This window comes from Ammospiza caudacuta, chromosome 3 (genome assembly GCF_027887145.1).
Source record: "Ammospiza caudacuta isolate bAmmCau1 chromosome 3, bAmmCau1.pri, whole genome shotgun sequence".
NCBI lineage: Eukaryota > Metazoa > Chordata > Aves > Passeriformes > Passerellidae > Ammospiza > Ammospiza caudacuta.
Genome location: NC_080595.1, coordinates 38,964,162 through 38,981,822, shown reverse-complemented (window position 1 = coordinate 38,981,822; position 17,661 = coordinate 38,964,162). Strand labels below are relative to the sequence as shown.

Here is a 17,661-nt window from a genome sequence, read left to right as displayed (position 1 = left end):
CTTTAGGCCATGACTGCTCGATTCGCTTGTGGAATCTTGAAAGCAAGACCTGCATCCAAGAATTTACTGCCCATCGCAAAAAATTTGATGAGTCCATTCATGATGTGGCTTTCCACCCATCCAAATGTTATATTGCCAGTGCAGGAGCAGATGCCCTGGCTAAAGTGTTTGTATGACAGAGTGCTTCCCATTCAACTTTAGCTTTGTATATATTTAACCAGCTGCACAAAAGAGAAGAGGAGGGCATGAGTTGTTTTATCTTGCCCTGTAATTCAGAGAATGTTTGTAAGTGTGTAGTTTTGCAGGGTGCTGTTTTCTAAATTGTTTGTTCTGGTTTCTGTGAGCTCAGCTGGTGCTGAGAGCTTGGAATCTCTCAGTTTCAAATAGTTAAAAAAAAAAAAAAAAAAGCTTTTATGTAGAGGGGTGTGAATTTTCGTCCAGGCAGGCCTTGGGTGAAACTAGGTCTACGTATTCTCTATTAATAAAATGGAGTACTGGAAAGAAGGGGTCTAATTGCATCAGGGAGTAGGAAAAGAGGGAAACTTCCTAGGATGCTTCTCATTGAAGAATCTTCATGTACTCAAATCACCTGGAAAAAGTGATTCAAAGTCAGTTCACATGCTCTTTACTGTATCATGTGAGAGGCACTTTGTCATCCCTTTGGTGTATGAATAAAGTAGATCTTGTTCAGAGAGCAGTAGCAGATAGTTAATCTCAGCCACCTGGCTGCTAGCCTAAGATAAATGCAATTAAAGGAAGGCAAATTACTAACATACATTAAAATGCAGTAAAGTTTCTGTTTCATCTTCTGTGTTTCTCAGTAAATATTTTGTTTGCAAAATAATGATATAATTTTTTAAGCCTGTATTAGCGTATGGCTAGAAACTGAGCCTTTAGTCTAAATCCCAATTAACAACAGACTGATGCAGTCTGTGCATACTGTAGTAGCAAATTTAACTTATTCAGATTTTAATGCTGTTTATTCTTGGAGATCTGGCACAAGAAATTATCACAAAGCTTTCCAAAGAAGCTGTCCTACAATTTCAGCTATCAAACATTCGTCTCCTCTTTCTGTTTCTGCTAAAAAGGGTATCATTCTGGGCATTATGGATAACAGTGAAATACTTTGTTTGAAGATTAAATCTGATGCTTTGCATACAAAGCGCTTTTAGTCCTTTTAGTAGAATAGGTGGAAACTGTACAAAGCTCCATCAGTTTGAGAGATTCTGCTACTGCTATAATATTTCCCAGCTGTACCATTTGAGGGACTTTTTACCTTGTCCACTTCACTGGGTGTATGTGCCATTGATTGGGTTACCTGAGGAATGAGTGCTTCTCGTAATTACTCAACAGATGTGCTTTGTTTATCTATTCAGAGCTTCTCTGTTGATTTGACAAATAACTTTTATTCCAATCTGTTAGTCTTTTTGTCCCTTCTTAAAGGAAAGTGAGTGGGTTCTTTTCTGTTACGTGTCATCATCAGAATTATTACTGTTCATAAGCACGAAGTTGGTGTTTTTCTCTGATGGGAATGGAAAGCAGAATTTCTGCTGGAGTTGATTTCTGGTGCTGATATGAGTAGGAAAGAACCCAGTGCAACTCTTCATATACCAGCCTGAGGTCAAGACTGGAAACTGATAAATAAATCCTTACCTTTAAACTGACACTTCATAAGCAGGAGTCATCGAACGATATCAACATGAGGCTTGACTATGTTGTTTTTAGAGTGCCATTTGGGGATGGGACCACATTTGAAGTTGATCTCAGAGTTTAAAGCAAGTATATTATTTAGAATAAAAGGTTGACCTGTGCTGTTTGAGCCTGCTACACATTATATGTACTGCTAAAATATTCTGGAATACCTTTTATTGCTCAGAATATTCACATATGTCAGTTCATGATATTGATATGCAATATATTTCCTTAGATAAGATTAGAACTTTTACCATGAAACAGATGACTACAATAATAATACAGATTATTTAGTTTTTATAAAATGTTTTGGTTATGATGAAAAGGAAGAAACTTGGCTGCAAAACTGAGCATTCAACTTTGTGAGAGTTTTGTGTACTTGACTCATATTCTTTCAGTGTCATTATTTTATTTCTTTTTGAAGAGAAAATTACAAAAATTTATTTGAAAAATTCTAAAAGTTATGTATATTATATATGTGTATATATATTGTAAACATGTATTAAATGTGTCTAGTAAGGGAAGACTCCATGGGTGCATTTTAATGTTTTAGTATTAAGAGTTCTCTTGAGTTTGTGTATACAAAGGATAATGGTGTGAGTATGAAATGAATGTTGCGTTTTTGCTTACACAATACAATATGTAGTCACAGTTGTTTAAATTGCTGTACATAAAAACTAATAGGCCAGCATGCTTGTTTTTAAAGACTGTCATTCTGATTACAATTGGAATGTAAGAAGTGGCCATTCAAATGTGAATTGAAAGATGTTTCCTTCTCACTCTTGAGCTCTTGCTCAAACCGAAAAGTGATTTTTTTAAAAGCTGGCAATAGCTAGAGGATGAGGTGCCTTTAAAAAACAAAACAAAACAAATGTAGCCTTACGAAGAGGTTGTGGAATATATATATTTTTGTGCTTGTCTTCATAATTTATGTCAATGTCTTTTTACTGTACTTGCTCACATACTTGTAGGACTGCAGGGTATTGTGCATGAGCCTGTCAGATCTTCTGAGCATCATCGTAGGAGATAAGGTTGAAAAAATTATTTAGGTTATCTAGTCCATCTGCTTGCTAAAGCAGTGTTGTAGACTTGCGCATTCTAATATTGTCTTGACCAGTGAGATTTTATATGTTCTAAAACAATTAGGCTTCCTTTTAAAGATTATTTCAATGACTGCATCTCACTGGCAAGAGGATTTATGTAATATTTAGTAGCTCTTTTTTGTAATTTCATGCCAGTATTCCAAGCCATCTTTTGTGCCATTTTGCATATTCTTCCTAGTCTTTGTAATTTGGAACCTCCATGCACACCCTGGTTCCGTCTGTATATTTTCATTCCTTTCTGCTTTCTTCAGGCTAATTTTTAGTCTGCTTTTTTTGCTCATTTGCTTGTTTTCATCCTTAAAGCTCAGTTCTCCAGATATTGGTGTCCGTACCACCATTCCACATGCATGATTTTTTGGACTTACTCTGAGGGTCATCCATTAAGTGTGGTTATTATTTGGTTGGGTTTATCCTCTCTAACATGATGCTTTTGTAGGAAGACCAAGCTTTTGATGTCTGACAAACTTAAATAATATTTCTTTATTTATGACAACTCCTTTAAATAACATTTGAGCATTGCTGCTTTTCACGTTTCTTCTTCACTTTTAGTATGTTATGATTCTTTTGCAGCTAAAGACTTAATTCCTGTTTCATGATTATCCTGGATCTTACAAGTTTTGAACTTCTGAGGGCACTAAATTATTTTTATTGGTTCCCCCTTTCTGTGCAGTTTTTCCTGGTTCAGTGTAATTAGTAACTTTCATTAGTGTGATACATATGTCCAAAGTGTAAACAAAACTGGACCCAAGGCTTATTCTTATAAAAAAACATTTTTCTGCAGTATCAGTATAAAGCATTTTACCATTACTATTTTCCCCATATCTAATTTACATGGTAATTTTTTAATGGTTAACTCATATAATTTTTTGTCTATTTTAGCCTGTGCTAATGATTTTGGTTATACTAACTAATTTAATGGGAGAATTTTCAGTCCTTCTGTATGTTGAAAATTGGTCCACTAGTTTAAGTACTCTCATTTTTGCTCTAATTTACTTCACTGGGCTGCTTGCTTTCACATATTTGATTCAGTTACCAAAACACTTGCACAGAATTATTTGGAGTAACTTGGAAGAAGTTCTGGATATATTGTGTCACTCTTACAAAATCCTAGTGTCTGCATTTATTTTTGCGCCTCAGAGAGAAAACTTCCACATAAAAGATTCGCTACTTTCATCTCATCCGTCTTTATTTTGATAAACTATGTTCTTTAGCAAGAAACTTGTAGAACTACATGCCATGTACTGTAGCCTATTCTTTTAGGACGTGTATTTTCAAATAACATCATGTTAAAGCAGTTCCATGGAATTTGGTTGAGTACGTGTGTGGTGTTCACCATACAGCTTTGTGATTAGGTCATGCAACACTGCTTTTCAGTTGTGAATTTAAAGTAACCAGAGATTTGTTCTTTTGAATAAATGTATGAGCGATAAAGGACTTAGTTACAGTACCTTTTCAGTACATTTGTTGGATCACAGATGTGTTGCCTTTCTCTGCCTCCTTAGGTTTTAACAGTGTAATTTTGGGGAGCATCAGTTTCTGTAAACTCATGTGTTCTTTGAGCAGCTTTTGATGGGCAGAAGTGTGAAAACAAAAAGTTGAAAAGCAGGCATAATGATCAGATAATCATGTCTTGGTATTACTAATGCCTTTCAAGATTTGAAAACATTTTCAGGCTGTGGCTTGACAGTGTGTTCACAGACTGTCTGTCCCAGGTATCCAAGAGCCTGCTTGGTGCCTGTGTGAAATGCCTAGTCAACCTGAGATGCATTAAGGAAGAAAATGCAGCCATTGTGGTTTTCCTGTGCTGAAATTTCTGGCTGTTTAGTGGAAATTGGTTTGGACTACACTGTGAGAAATGAAGAAATAAGAATACAATAGTTAACCTCTTCCATGTGGTAAATTGATTTGTATAAGATGTGGCAATCTTTGACATGGCAATACAAGTTTTCTTGGGCAGCTGCTGTTCATGAGCATTGTAGAGATACTTAGAATAGTTGTTACTATTGAGTGGCTGAGAGCATGGAAAGATTTCCTTGAAAAAAATGCTCAGATGTTTCAGGAAGCTCCTTTTTTCCATAAGGACATGAAGGTGTTGAGAATATTTTATGTGAATCTGATAACATGTTTAGTTGAAGAGGGTGACAATAGGTGAACAGTCTTGACTCTTTCATCATCACTTTCTGTAAGCTTAGATACAGAGTTATGGAAATGATTTGCCTGTAAACTGCCACTGAAAGCCTCTGCCACATTCCTACTGAGCAGCAGAGAAACTGATGGACAGAAGTGTTGGTCCATCCAATTATGTCAGGGTGTTTAAAAAAAATAACCCCTATTGTAAAATATAGTGCTAAATACAGCACAGCAAATGAACAAACTCCTAGGGAAGGTGGGGAAGGACTAGGATGACTCTTGTTTAAATAGTCCTTGTTCAGGCAAACGCTCTTGTTTAGCTGGTGGCAATGTTCCTAGGAGGGAGGATGATTGGAAGTGTGACCTTTAAAAAAAATGTCTGTGCCTGTGCTAATGAACATACCTGTGCAGGTTATCTATCCTTTTGATATGGGCTTTTTATCTTCCCACTTAAATTTCCCTTTAGGATACATTTTCTGAGAATCTTAAAATCTCATCTGCAGTGAGCACTTACTGCAGGATGTCATGAAGGACTTCTGATTTTTCTCTTGGAGTGGTTTTTTTGAAGGGTGGTTGAAGCTTCAGCTTCAGCCCAGCCCTCTCACCACCAAAAGGCTGATTTGTACCTCCTTACACGCAGTTTATATAATTTTGGTGTGTTATCTCTTAGCCTGCCTTCTGAGTTGGTTTTGCTGCTCTGTACTCAGTTGTGAAAGCTTATGAATTGCTGTATCATTTAAGATATTTTTGAGAATGTGGATTCCACTACAGAAGGCATAAATCCAGTTGAATAGTATAATTTGTGGAGCTCATCTGGTTTGTTGTCAGGAGAGAGTTGTTGTTAGACTACAAAATCCAAACTATGGCTGAGCTAAAAAGGCATTTAACAATATTATATTCTTAGCCCAACTTCTTCCTGCCTAAGTATAGATTGAGGTATTGTGTGTTAGACTGCTTTTGCCCTGCTCATGCTGCCAAGCCATGCTGTGATCCTGGGAGGTCACACCAGTGTTTAAACCGATACCCTGTGTATGTGTTTCTAAGCTGCTCAGAGCCCTGTACTGACGTGGTCCTCCAGGCCAGCCTTCTTTGGTTCCCTTAAGTTTGAATTGCAGGCTCCCAAAATTACTTCCGGCCTATTTTGAGTAACCCTTGGTCCTCACACCAGAGTATTAGACTCTGGTGTTGGGAAAAGATTTATACAGCTGGATTGAAAGGGAAAGGAAAACTTATTGCCAAGCCAAATATTGTCATTATTTTTGGATTACTTGTGAAAAACAGCCAAAGACATTGTATAAGGGATAAATGATAGACTTCAAGCTAATATTTTTCCATTAAGAATTTATTTTTTTATGGTTCCTATCATCAAGATACAGTGCTTTCGAATGTAGCTTGTTTTCAGGTATATGGCTCCTAGAATTGTTTCCTTGAAGTTGGACATATGCAAATGTGCATCAGTTTTGAAAACTGTCTCATTTGTGTTAGCACTTCTTTTGGAAATGCAAACTGAGCATGCTAGCTAATGATTTCTTGTACCTTTATAGTCCAAGCAAACTGAAAAGCGGTCTTGTGCTATGTTTTCCTTGAATAGTGCATCTGAAAAAACTTGTAGAGGAACTCCATGATGAGATGACTTTTGTTGCTGTAAGGTTCTCTGTTGACATTTGTCAGCTTTGCATTGTATGTTGCATAATTATCTTCAGTTAACTGTCAGGTTGAAAAAGACAAATTTTTTTGCCATATGGACTGTAGCTTAGAGTTTTTGTTGTTGTTGTTGTTTATATTAATACACATTTTTTCTTTTCTGCTAGAACTTAGAGATACCTGACAGGTCTCTTTAAGAGAAATTACTATAGGTGATAACCACTAACATGTTAGTAATTTCAGTGGCTTCCCTTCTGTTTTGGGTCACTTCCATTGCAGATTGTTGATATGAAAAGGCTACTGTGGCTGGTATACAAACAGCTTAAGGAAATTAAGATTCCCCTTCAGAACTATGGATAGGTTATGATTTTATACACCAGTTTTGAATGACTACTTTGAAACAATGTTGGACTTCAAGTGTCTTGCAGAATTTTGGATCCAAATGAGAAGTACCTACTTGTTGAGTAATAGTCCACTTGTCAGTTTTTGTGTATGGCTCAGTACAAGGCTGTGTCAGAATTGCAGTACCACCAAAATTATCTTGTTTAAATGCAACTGTTGTACAAAAGTGAATGTTATTTTGAGTGAGAAATTCTGTTTTCTAATTTATGAAGGAAATAGTTTTCTTGGGAGTAAGCATCCATAAATGTAATATATTTCATGATTTTGAAAAGGCTTATTAATCATGGGACATGAGAAAAAGGAAAGTGATTCAATCTCCAAAGATTTGTTTAGCGTTTATTATTAAAAATATAAATTTTTGCTTTAAATGGAAATGCTTATTCAGAAACTTAGTATTAAACTTCTTACTAAAACTCAGTAGTTTAAAATGCTGGATAAATATCTAAATGGCAAAGATAGAAAATTCAGAGGGAGATTATTTTGAAATACGCCAGTGTAATTTTGAGCTTCTCAAGTGCAGCCCTGAATTTTCTCTTTTTCACTGCAATTCATATTTTGTGAAACTTCTTGAATAGGTTATATTTAAAGCTACATTCACTTGCCTGAATAAGTCAAATATTTTGTCATTTAAAATTATATAGATCTGCTTATGTTAGTGTGCCGTTTAAAATGAGACCCCATTGAGGTAACCATGCAGGTATTTGTGTTGGTATGGCAGTAGTGAAGTGGGGTATCTGTGTACTGTACCCGCATTCTGTGCTGAGCAAAATCACACGGACTTCCAGAAATAAGCAATGGTTTTTAAGAGCAGCTTTATTTAATGTTGCAGCAGCAAGTGTCATTTGTACCATATAATTATGTAAATTGGGTGCTAATAAATACTATTTTTCAACATTTTGCATTGTGTTCATAATTCTGCATTTTATCGCAAGATACCTGTGGTTTTGGAGTGAGTGCTCGTAGGGGGAAGTGCATTAAGAGAAAGACAAGTAGACTTGTTTGGAGGGGCTTGAGGTAACTCCATATGAAATTCCTGCTGAACTGTGCAGCGTGTTCACAGGAGTGCCTTGGTTTTTCTGTCCTCCGTATGTCTTGGTTTTGTACTGCTGCGCCAGCTTGGCTCTGTTGGCACCCCACATCATTCCATGTGCCAAGGCACGTGGTGCCCGTGTGGGGGTGAATGTGGGGTGAGCAGACATGCAGAGGGGGTGCAGTTCTGCAGGAGCTGGGCTGTCAGCAGGCCTTGTTCACAGCCAGACACGTGGCTCTTCCCGAGGACAGCGTTCATTCAGTGCAAAAATAAACGCGTGGTTCTGCCCTTGGGGAGAGGATGAGGGAGAGCAGAGCACAATGACAGATGGCAGCTGTGTCTCTGCAGGAAGGTGCTCAGAACAGCACTGTGAGCGGGTGGCACGAGAACCTACACAGACCTGCGCAGAACAAGTTGTTGTCAGTGAGCCCATCCTGTTTTTTCTGAGCTTGTAGGTGGGTAAGTGAAGTTCTCATCTTTTCTTGGTAGGTATAAAATAGCCTGATTTGGTCCTACTCATCTTCCTGCCTCATAGGAAAGGAGGAATCGCTTTTTGAATTGGCAGTACAATCTCATTCACACATGTGTGAGTGCCTCTAGAAGATTCCTGAGGTAGGGGGAAAGAAGATTCAGTGAATAACATGAGTGACCCTCACATGGGGGGAGGCATTCCTAACATGCTTATGGGTTTGCCTGTGACATGGCCCCATGGTGATTTGCATGTGAGAAAAGTGAGTATATTTGATGATACAGTGGAACTTCTACAATTTCTTGTGCTTAAAAAGAAGTAATTTCTACGAGTGCTGGAATTCTTGAACTGCACTATCAGAGTTCTCACTAAAATCAGAGAATGGGTTAAACTGGTGTTAAGGAAAATAACATGTTTCTTGCCTTTCAGTAAGACTGACACAGTTGATTGTGAGCAGTGTTGCAGATGCAGTGCTAAAACCCTCATCCCCCTTCCTCCCCCAGTTTAACAAGGAAAAATGATTATTTTGAGGAATTTGAAGCATTCAGCTGCATAGATGTACATTTGTAATGTTTTCAGTATGTAGGTGACTCAGCAAATGTAAATGGCCTAATATTGTCAAAGATGTCTTGAAATAAGATGGGAATGGAAAAGAAAAGGCATCAAGTTGTTTCTATAATGTTGCTCATGGACAGAGAAAAATAGCTAGCAGAATGATAGTGGCTTTGTTCAACCATGAAGTAATTTCAGGTATGTATACCACAGAAAAGTGACTTAAATTTGGTGTCTAGGTAATGTTTCTGATACTACCTACTGCTTGCTTTGGCTTTCTAAGTAGATAATGTGGATGAATTTCCTGTGGGGTTACGGGTAGGGTGTTGAATCCCTAAATATATTTAGATTGGGTTGATCCTGGCTGGATGCTTAACTCCAGAGCTTTTCCTGATTACTGGTATGGTTCCCCCTGTGTGCTGGAGAGCCATGGGGGAATGGGTGTGAGGAGGAGGGGGAAGCTTGTCTGCCCCCCCGTCAGCAGCAGCCATGGAGAAATCCTCCTCTTGCCAAACCAACAAAGCAGCAGCTGAGGAGCAGGAGTGCACACTGGGGGTGACGCCTTCTGTGCAGGGTGGCACAGTGACAACAGAAATGCTGTGTCCTGCTCTGGGGAGACAGAAATTTGAGGTACTTCTCTCTGAAGAGATGGCTGAATGCTTAATTGAATTTGGTGGACTGGCTAATGCTGGAGTTGGCAGGAGATGCTGAAAGTGAGCTCTGCCAAGGCTTCCAGAGCATGGGCATCAGTAGGTATTCCCAGGTGGGTGTTCTGCACTGTGGTTGCTGAGCACTGATAAGCCACCAGTCAACTCTGAGTGCAAAGGAGCTTATTTCTTAGGGAGAGGGTGATCAGACAACACTCTCTAGAATGTGCGTGCAGTGACCAGTTCAGACAGCTCCCATCTCTTCTCTTGGGCATGCCTTGCCAGACAGCAGGTTCCACTGAACTGGTCAGACACCTGAAACTAAGGGCCCAGCATCAAGTGACTGGACATGTAGATTCTCCTTTGATTCAGTCCCACATCTAGAAATTGTGTAAAGCCACTGTCATATTTTTTCAGCTTCCAAAGGAGGTCTGATTCCAAATAAGACATGATCTTGCAGACCTTGAAAAGTACATATAGTTTTGATGCCCTTCAGTCATTAGGCTCTGCTTCAGTTGACTGATGCCTCTGACAGGTAATTTTGTGGTAGCTCACTCTAAGGATCTTTTTCATCTGAGCATGTAAAAGGACAACAGTGAAGCACTCGGGGCTTTGCCAACCTTGCTAAGTCTACCATAATGTAGTAATAACCTCAGCTGTGTTTCAGAAACTAAAATTTCATGGGCTGTATTTGCTGTTTATTTTTTAACCCCATATGAGATGACATGCACTGCATGTGCCTTTAAGACAATTTTATTGCAAAAGATAGAGCAACTTATGTTGATAAGCTCAAAATAGCTTGTATATGTTACAGAAAGAGTTCTGCTTTCTTCAAACAAATATACCTCTTTAAACATTTATCTATATATGTAAGGTAACTTGTTTTTTTAATCAAACAGTATTTAGAGACATTAGTAGGCGGCAAGTGATTTGAGTAAAGTAAAGGTGAAGGAGTGAGTGTGTTCTGTGATTGCATGGAAGGGTGTATTCAAAATTTTGATGCTTCCACTTATGTTTACTGTGCTTATGAACAGGACATCTATGTTTAGATAAGAGTTGGATTAAACCACTTTCATGGTTTGAGTATTGACAATTTCAAGATAGTCCCAAGAAGTAAATAAAAATGCACATTGAGAAACAAGCACCATAGTTGTTCTCTAAACTTAAGATAAACCATTTAAACAACAAACCCTGACGTGTCCCTTATAAATGCTTGACAAAATATAGCTGTGCAACTTTCCTGTGAAAAAGCATTTGAAAGCTTAATGTCATTGCTTAAACTTTAAGCTTTAGGAAAAAATTATGTCCCATATGCATATATCCCTTAGCACATCCTAAAGAGCATGTGTGCTCTAGCTGCTCCCAATGTCTCAGCCACCGCTGCACAAGTGAAGAATTGGGGAGTCTCTGCAGGGTACCAATCTTCGGTGCTGCAAGAGTACATTCAGTATGGAGAACAATTTGTGGTGGTGAGCTGCTGCATTAAAAATTAAACCACAGTATTAAGGGTAACTGTAAGTTAGGATTAAGGCCTTTTTCTCAGGCAGCCCCAAATCAAGCCCCAAAACAAACAGGTTTTAGACAATAAATCTGGTGTCTGAACTGAAGTCCCCAGTAAATTCAGTTAATGGGTTTGAGTTTTGTCCAAGCCATGTAATGTCCCCTGTTGACAGAGAAAGATGTGTTCAGCAGAAGGGTAGTGAGGAGCTGGGTCAGGAGATGGGGGATATCAGGAGTTGCTCTGCTCATGCCTCATGCCTAACTCTCTGTCCTTAATAATTTTTTCAAGCCAAAAGCTATTGCTGTGAAGTGCAGCAGCTGAGCTTAGTGGTAAAAACTCTGCATACAAATATATTTGTGGATGCTGACAGTGTCCTGTGCTTTCAGTCTGGCTAGAATGGTTGAATTTATGATACTCAGTTAAAGCTGGAACTTAATGTTTCTTCTAATGGGAAGTGATGAACTTTCACTGTGTAAAACCACTGCTTCATCCAAAATTGGTTTTGATAACCTCTTGAGAGGACCCCAGCCTGGCTTATGTTACCCCACCTGGGGGGTCATGCAAAATCTGCTGTTTTAATTTGTATTGTGCTTACTTAGTTGACAGGTTATAAGCTACTTCAGTCATATTTCCAAACATAATGATTTAAAAAATAGTGCTACTTTTGCTGATAAAATGAGTTGCCCTATGGCAATTCAATTAGAATTTATGTGGCTAATAAATATCTTGGCTCATGGTTATTAAAACTATAAATGCTGTTAAGAGCCTGATTTGCAAGTAATATGGGAAATCTGAGTTTTAATTTCTTTCCATTTCCTGTTAGTTCCACAAGCCTGGCACAGCATGGCTTTGATTGCTGTAAGGAGTGTGAACACTCATGTTTTTATTGGCTCCTTTGATAACTTTGCTTAATGAATGTATTTTCTTTAATGATACTGGGTGGAACATAACCAGCAACTGCTGCTTCCTAAATAGAGTGGAGTTTTTTTGGTCCTCCTAGTATGTCCCTCCTCCTGCACTGACTAGTGACATGGGTAGTTCTTCACTTAAGAAACCACTGTGTGTTTTGACGGATCCAGGGCTGTAATAGGTACTTTTTGAAATCAGTCCATAAAAGAAAAGCCGGTCCTAAATTTGAGGGAGAGTATCTAAATACTTGAAATTCTGCTTTTCCCAGTGTACAATACAGAACTTCAGATAATTCCTTCTTAAATCCTGTTAATTGTTCTTGAATAGCTCTCCTGACACTGAGACTGCACTTCTGAGTGTTGGTTTAATGACAGAGTGATGAGTTTAAATGTTTCAGTGACTGTGAGCAGCTTAAACCCACAGTTTTTCTCAGAGTCTCCTGTGTCCTGGCAACACTCCTGTGGTCCTGCAGGCCTTGAACCATCCAAGAGTGAAGGAAGAAGCTGAGGGGACAGACACGTCTCAAGGTCAAGTAATTAATGCAGTGTTGTGGGAGACTAGATTCCAGTTCCTGCATGTTGGCTGCTCTGTGGATCTGGGGCTTTATTGGGGTTTTAGGGTTGTAAAGGAGGCAGAGTTGTAGGGTCCTGGGGTTTGAACCTTTCCTCTCTCTTGCTTTCCAGTTTCTCAGGGTTTGGATAAATCCCAGTACTTGAGTTGACACTAGCTGAAGCTTAACTTACTGACAAGACAGCAGTGTGGACAGAATACCTGCTTTTAAGAAGGTACTCAAGTTGTGTTCCCCCTCCATCTGGTATTTGAGCCCTGATCTGTGTGTCATCTGGCGGGCAGTGCCACATGAGGTGTTTCTACCACAGCAGCTCAGCAGCTTGGCCACTCCCTGAAGGGACCTGGTCATTTCAGGGAGCAGGTGGCACTTCTAAGGAACCTGTGTGTGTCCAAAGGTGAGAATTGAGCAAACTGGGGCTCTGTGCTGGAAGCAGCTCTTCAAACAGCTGCAGTTATTTCCTCCATGTTCACTGCCTCTTCTGCTGTCCATCTAAATCAGAGTTTCTGATGCCCACAATAAAAAAAAAATAAAAATCAACAGTCTACACGAGCATTATCATGCACAGGGACAGAGCTGCAATCAACCTTGCTGACTGGAAAGTACCAGAGGGAAACACCTCCAGTGTTTCTTGAACTGAGGACTGGCATTATTTCTGTGGCACTTGTCATGCCTTCAGCACAGCACCCAAGGGTCCTGCCTTGCTGGAGTCCATCAGTTCCGTGGCTGGGAATTAAATTCTGTGCAAATGTTTTGGATGAGCTGATTAACGTAGCGGTAGAGGTTGTCAAAGTCATCCACAAAGAAGGAATGCTCCTTAGCGGGGTCTGATGCAATGGCTTCCAGTTCATCTGGGGCTGCCCAAGCAACTCCAATGGAATAAGCGATGACTCCTGGAAAGAAACCCAAAGTTTAGAAAAAGCATTAAAGTTTTCATTGCGGTAAATCTAATTTAAGACCAATACTGCAATGTAGTTTGAGATCTCCTAGACATTGCTGCATTTGTGATGATTTATAAGTTGGTTTTTTTTATGAAGTTCCTTATTCAGCTCTTAAACAGATGCTGATCTTGTTGGAGCTCAGTGGGAGCCCAGAGAAAAGTACTACTCTTGCTTCATAAGATTTCATCCAGTGCCTTCAAATTATAGCAAGCTGCATTTCTCTGACCTGGATAAGTGCTGAGGCACGAGGGGAGAGCAGGCAGTGATAGAAGACCTTACCATTTTGGTGAGCTGCCATGGCTGGCACGCTGACATCGTCGTAAGACCTGCCATCTGTGATGAGAATCATGATCTTCCTTTTGTTGGGTTTGGACTTGCTGAACAGCTGCTCCGAGGCGTAGCTGATGGCTGCTCCCGTGCTGGTGCCCCCGCTCCAGTAGCTGATCCTTTTGATGGCGTTCAGCACGTCCTGCTTCGTGCTGTACTTGTCAAAGCTGAACTCCAGCCTCTGCTCGTAGGTGTACTGCACGGCCCCGATGCGCGTGTCGGTGTCCGAAATCTCGAACTCCTTGCTGATGTTGGCCACGAACTGCAGAACCGTGCGGAAGTTGCCGGTGCCGACGCTGCTGGAGCCGTCGATGACGAAGCCGATGTCGGCGGCGTTGAGGCACGTCTTGCTGCAAGCCAGGCGCTCGGTGTCGCACACCCGCTTCACCAGGGGCTGCACCACCTTGTGCAGGCTGAACCAGCTGGGCACGTTGATGGAATAGAAACCGCTTGTCCTGCACACTGCCTGCGAGGCAACATGAGGATAAACGCAATGGAAATTCAGTCTGCATGTTCCTGCTAGGGAATGTAGCTAAATTGTAAATATAGGCTCCTGGAAAGAGCAGTGCTGGAGTCTGAAATGGCCTCTCCTGCAATCACCATCTGCTTCCCTGGGAAATGATGTCAGTGTAACATCACAGATACTTGTGTAATGTGACAGTTTTTCCTGCCTTTTTTTTTTTAAACCGTGGGATGGAGCTGATATTATAGTAGTGAAAAAACTGAATAAGCAAGTTTGCCACCTGTCAGGCTTTTTTATGTGAGTCACACTGTTCGTGGGAAAAACATCCAAATCACAGAGCTGCTCTTAGCGTGGCTCCCATGGACATTACAGTGTGTTTGCCAGGTAGCAACTTCAGCTCCCATCACTCAGGACAAGAAAGAAAGTTTTGCCTGCTGACAAACCCTACTACTTTGAAGTGAAAACTAGGGCTTAAGCTGAGGATAACTTGGTTCATACCTTTCTAAGCAAAGAAAACCCAGGCTCATTGTGTTGGCTCTGCCAAATAGTAAAAAAACCAAAACCAAACCTATTAACTTTTGTAAGTAAATATTCATAAGGGCCACATCTGTGGGCAGCTTCTATAGGGTTAGTGGGAGTCAGTCGGGTGAGTGTGGGTAGGAAGCAGGGCTGGCACAGAAGAGGACATGGGAAAAGTCAAGGGGTGGAGGAAGGGAAGGGTGAGGCAAGGAGGAGAGTGATGCAAACAGGCTGGATCAAATTGTCTTTGGCTTTAGTGCTTCTTAAAGGCCAATTCCTCTGTTCTTGGGTGAGAATATTTTGTTAAGCCAGGCTTTATCTATCAGCTTTGTGATGGTGTGTGTATCTGACTGTTTTAAAAGACCAAGGCACTGGTTGTGACTTGCACAAAGCCTAACAGCTCCAAGGTAGTTACAGTTCCCTCCAGTGTGGGTTCCTCATGGTGTCCTGCTCTCATTTGCTCTTCTTACTGTCTCACTTTTATTTTAGTGTTATGATGCAGCGGTATCAAGCCACCATTCCATCCTTACCTTGCTGTTCTGAGCCCCCTCTACTCTCACTTCTGCAGTGTCCCTGGCAGGTTTGCAGAGATTTGCTGTAGCTTTGTTCTTTAAAAAACATTAAATGCAAATGAGACTACAATCCAATTATATGTTGACCAGAGACAGTGCAGCTCTTTGGAGCAGCTCTGAAACTCATGGGAGATTATTTCATGGCAGAGCAAACCAGCTCGGATGGGAATCTGTTTTCTAGAAGTACCAGATAACTTAATTCTGTTTCCTAGGCTCAGCATGGTCTGCCACTTGGCAGGTATCTCCTGCCCTAACAGGGTACCAGCTTGTTCTGAAGCACTGTTATCAGACAGCTAGTGTTGGTGCCAAATACAAATCAATCAAAGCTTCCATTCTCTTTTTTTTTTCTGCATATGGCAGAGATTTGCCTTTTTTCTAAGTGTTACCATGAAGTCCATAGCAGCAGAAACAAGTAACTGAAAAATAGCCTTCATCAACAGTGAAAAGAGAATGTTTGAGTTACCCAGTATAGCTGAAAAACTAGGATGTGCTTATGTTGGGACTGTGCCAACCTTTGATTGGGTGGGACCTGTTTGTAAATGCAACATTGACATTTGCTTGACAGGGCTCCTCACCCTTTCCCTAGTGGGAGATGCACAGCAAGAGGTTTGTGTAAAAAGCAATTCCAAATTGCTCAAGCTGTGATTGTACTTTGTCATTTTCCAAATACTGAGTGTTTGGAAAGCTGCTCATCTCAGTACAACTGCAGGTGTGTGCTAAGGTTTAGTTGGTCAAAAGCCATTTGCTTGATGATGTCTCTCAAACCAGAACTTTACTGACTTCATCCCCTTTCTGACCTCAACATTACTGCCTGGTTTTTGTACAGAAAAACTCAAGACAGTGTGTACAACAAGGAGAAGAAATAACCATAAGTGATAAGAAGGAAAGGGAAATGCCCTGAATAAAGTAGGTTGGAAAGTTTAGTCAGACTCAGCCTGGTCAAATGCTCAGACTCAGTCCTGGTCAGACTCACAAGTTACCTTGTCCACAAAGTTTGGTTCAACAACATTCTGCTTTTCACTTTGAGCAGCTGCTTCAACTGTGACAAAGAAAATGTTGATCCCTGATTCTCTGGCCAGCCTGGAGGCCTCTTCCACTCGGTCGGTTGGCCACCCATCCACCATCACTACAACCACGTTGGGTGCTCCACCTCGGTTTCCATTAGCATCCAGAAAGAAGTTTTTGTTAACAAATGAAAGTGCCTTCCCTGCAATAGAAGAGGAGTTGAGGAGGAGTTACGGATCTGGAAGCACTCCATCTGATAATATCCCATGAAATAGTAGGCAGAGAGCTGACTCAAGTGTTGAAGACTGCAGAGAGCTGGGGAAAGCAGTTTCTGTGGCTGTGTGAGCAGGAAGGGAGACCACTGCTACTGGTGCCAGTGCTTCCTGAGCCCTCCTGCACTGAACCCCCTCTGTATGCCCCAGAGAGGCTGGGAGTGATAAGCTGGGTTATCAAGGATCCCCAAAGCGTTGATGGGAACTGCCCGTATGTTCTTTCAATTTGTGATGGATTTGCAGGCCCTAGGATCAACACATGCAGGTCGTGGTGGGAGCAGTGTTCCCTCACCAGCCTGGCCCCAGCACTAAGCACTGTTTGGCCCCAGCCTCTGTGTCCTGTGAGGTGTGGGCTTGCTATAGCCCAGGCTCTGAAGCCCTCCCTGAGCAGAGGAAGTGCCAGCAGTCCCATCACCTACCAACATTGGAAAGTCCCCCTTTCTGTTGAATTTTCTCAATGGCATTCCTTAGATCCTTGGAGTTGGCATAAGTTTTTAAGTTAAATTCTGTGGAAGGGTCATCCCTAAAAGGAGAAATTAGAGCAAATGTCAGTGTTTTGCTTCACATACAACACAAAAGCCACAGGGCTGATCTGTGCTACCTGGATCCTGATTGCAAGCTGGAGTGAGGCCTTTAGCACATATCAGCTTAGAGATGTATTGTATTTGTTGGGAAATGTCCTGATGAAGGCAGGAATGATGCATCTGACTCCATGTTCTCAGCAGGCTGATTTATTACTTTATGATACTATATTATATTAAATAATACTGTACTGTACTAATGAATACAGAAAGGATACTTACAGAATGCTAAAAAGATAACAATGAAATCTTGTGACTCTTTCCAGAGTCTCGACACTGCTTGGCACTGATTGGCCAAAGAGTCAAAACAGCTCACACCAAAATCCAATGAAAC

At 40.6% G+C, this 17,661-nt stretch overlaps 2 protein-coding genes across 6 annotated transcripts in view; one reads left to right on the top strand and one right to left on the bottom strand.

The window, feature by feature from the left end:
* Nucleotides 1–7,837, top strand: part of STRN (striatin) — a 69,930-nt gene extending 62,093 nt beyond the window's left edge. For all 4 annotated transcript variants that reach the window (XM_058802729.1, XM_058802728.1, XM_058802731.1 and 1 more), the window contains one exon: nt 7–7,837. In XM_058802729.1, the coding sequence (XP_058658712.1) occupies nt 7–176 (170 nt within the window). In that variant the 3' untranslated portion in view covers nt 177–7,837. The remainder of the gene's footprint in view (nt 1–6) is intronic.
* Nucleotides 7,838–13,340: 5,503 nt separating this feature from the next.
* VIT (vitrin) overlaps nt 13,341–17,661 on the bottom strand; it is a 50,835-nt gene continuing 46,514 nt past the window's right edge. For both annotated transcript variants that reach the window (XM_058802276.1, XM_058802277.1), the window contains 4 exons: nt 17,166–17,269; nt 16,450–16,676; nt 13,868–14,381; nt 13,341–13,540 (listed from right to left, as the gene is read on the bottom strand). In XM_058802276.1, coding sequence (XP_058658259.1) covers nt 13,362–13,540; nt 13,868–14,381; nt 16,450–16,676; nt 17,166–17,269 — 1,024 coding nt within the window. In that variant the 3' untranslated portion in view covers nt 13,341–13,361. The remainder of the gene's footprint in view (nt 13,541–13,867; nt 14,382–16,449; nt 16,677–17,165; nt 17,270–17,661) is intronic.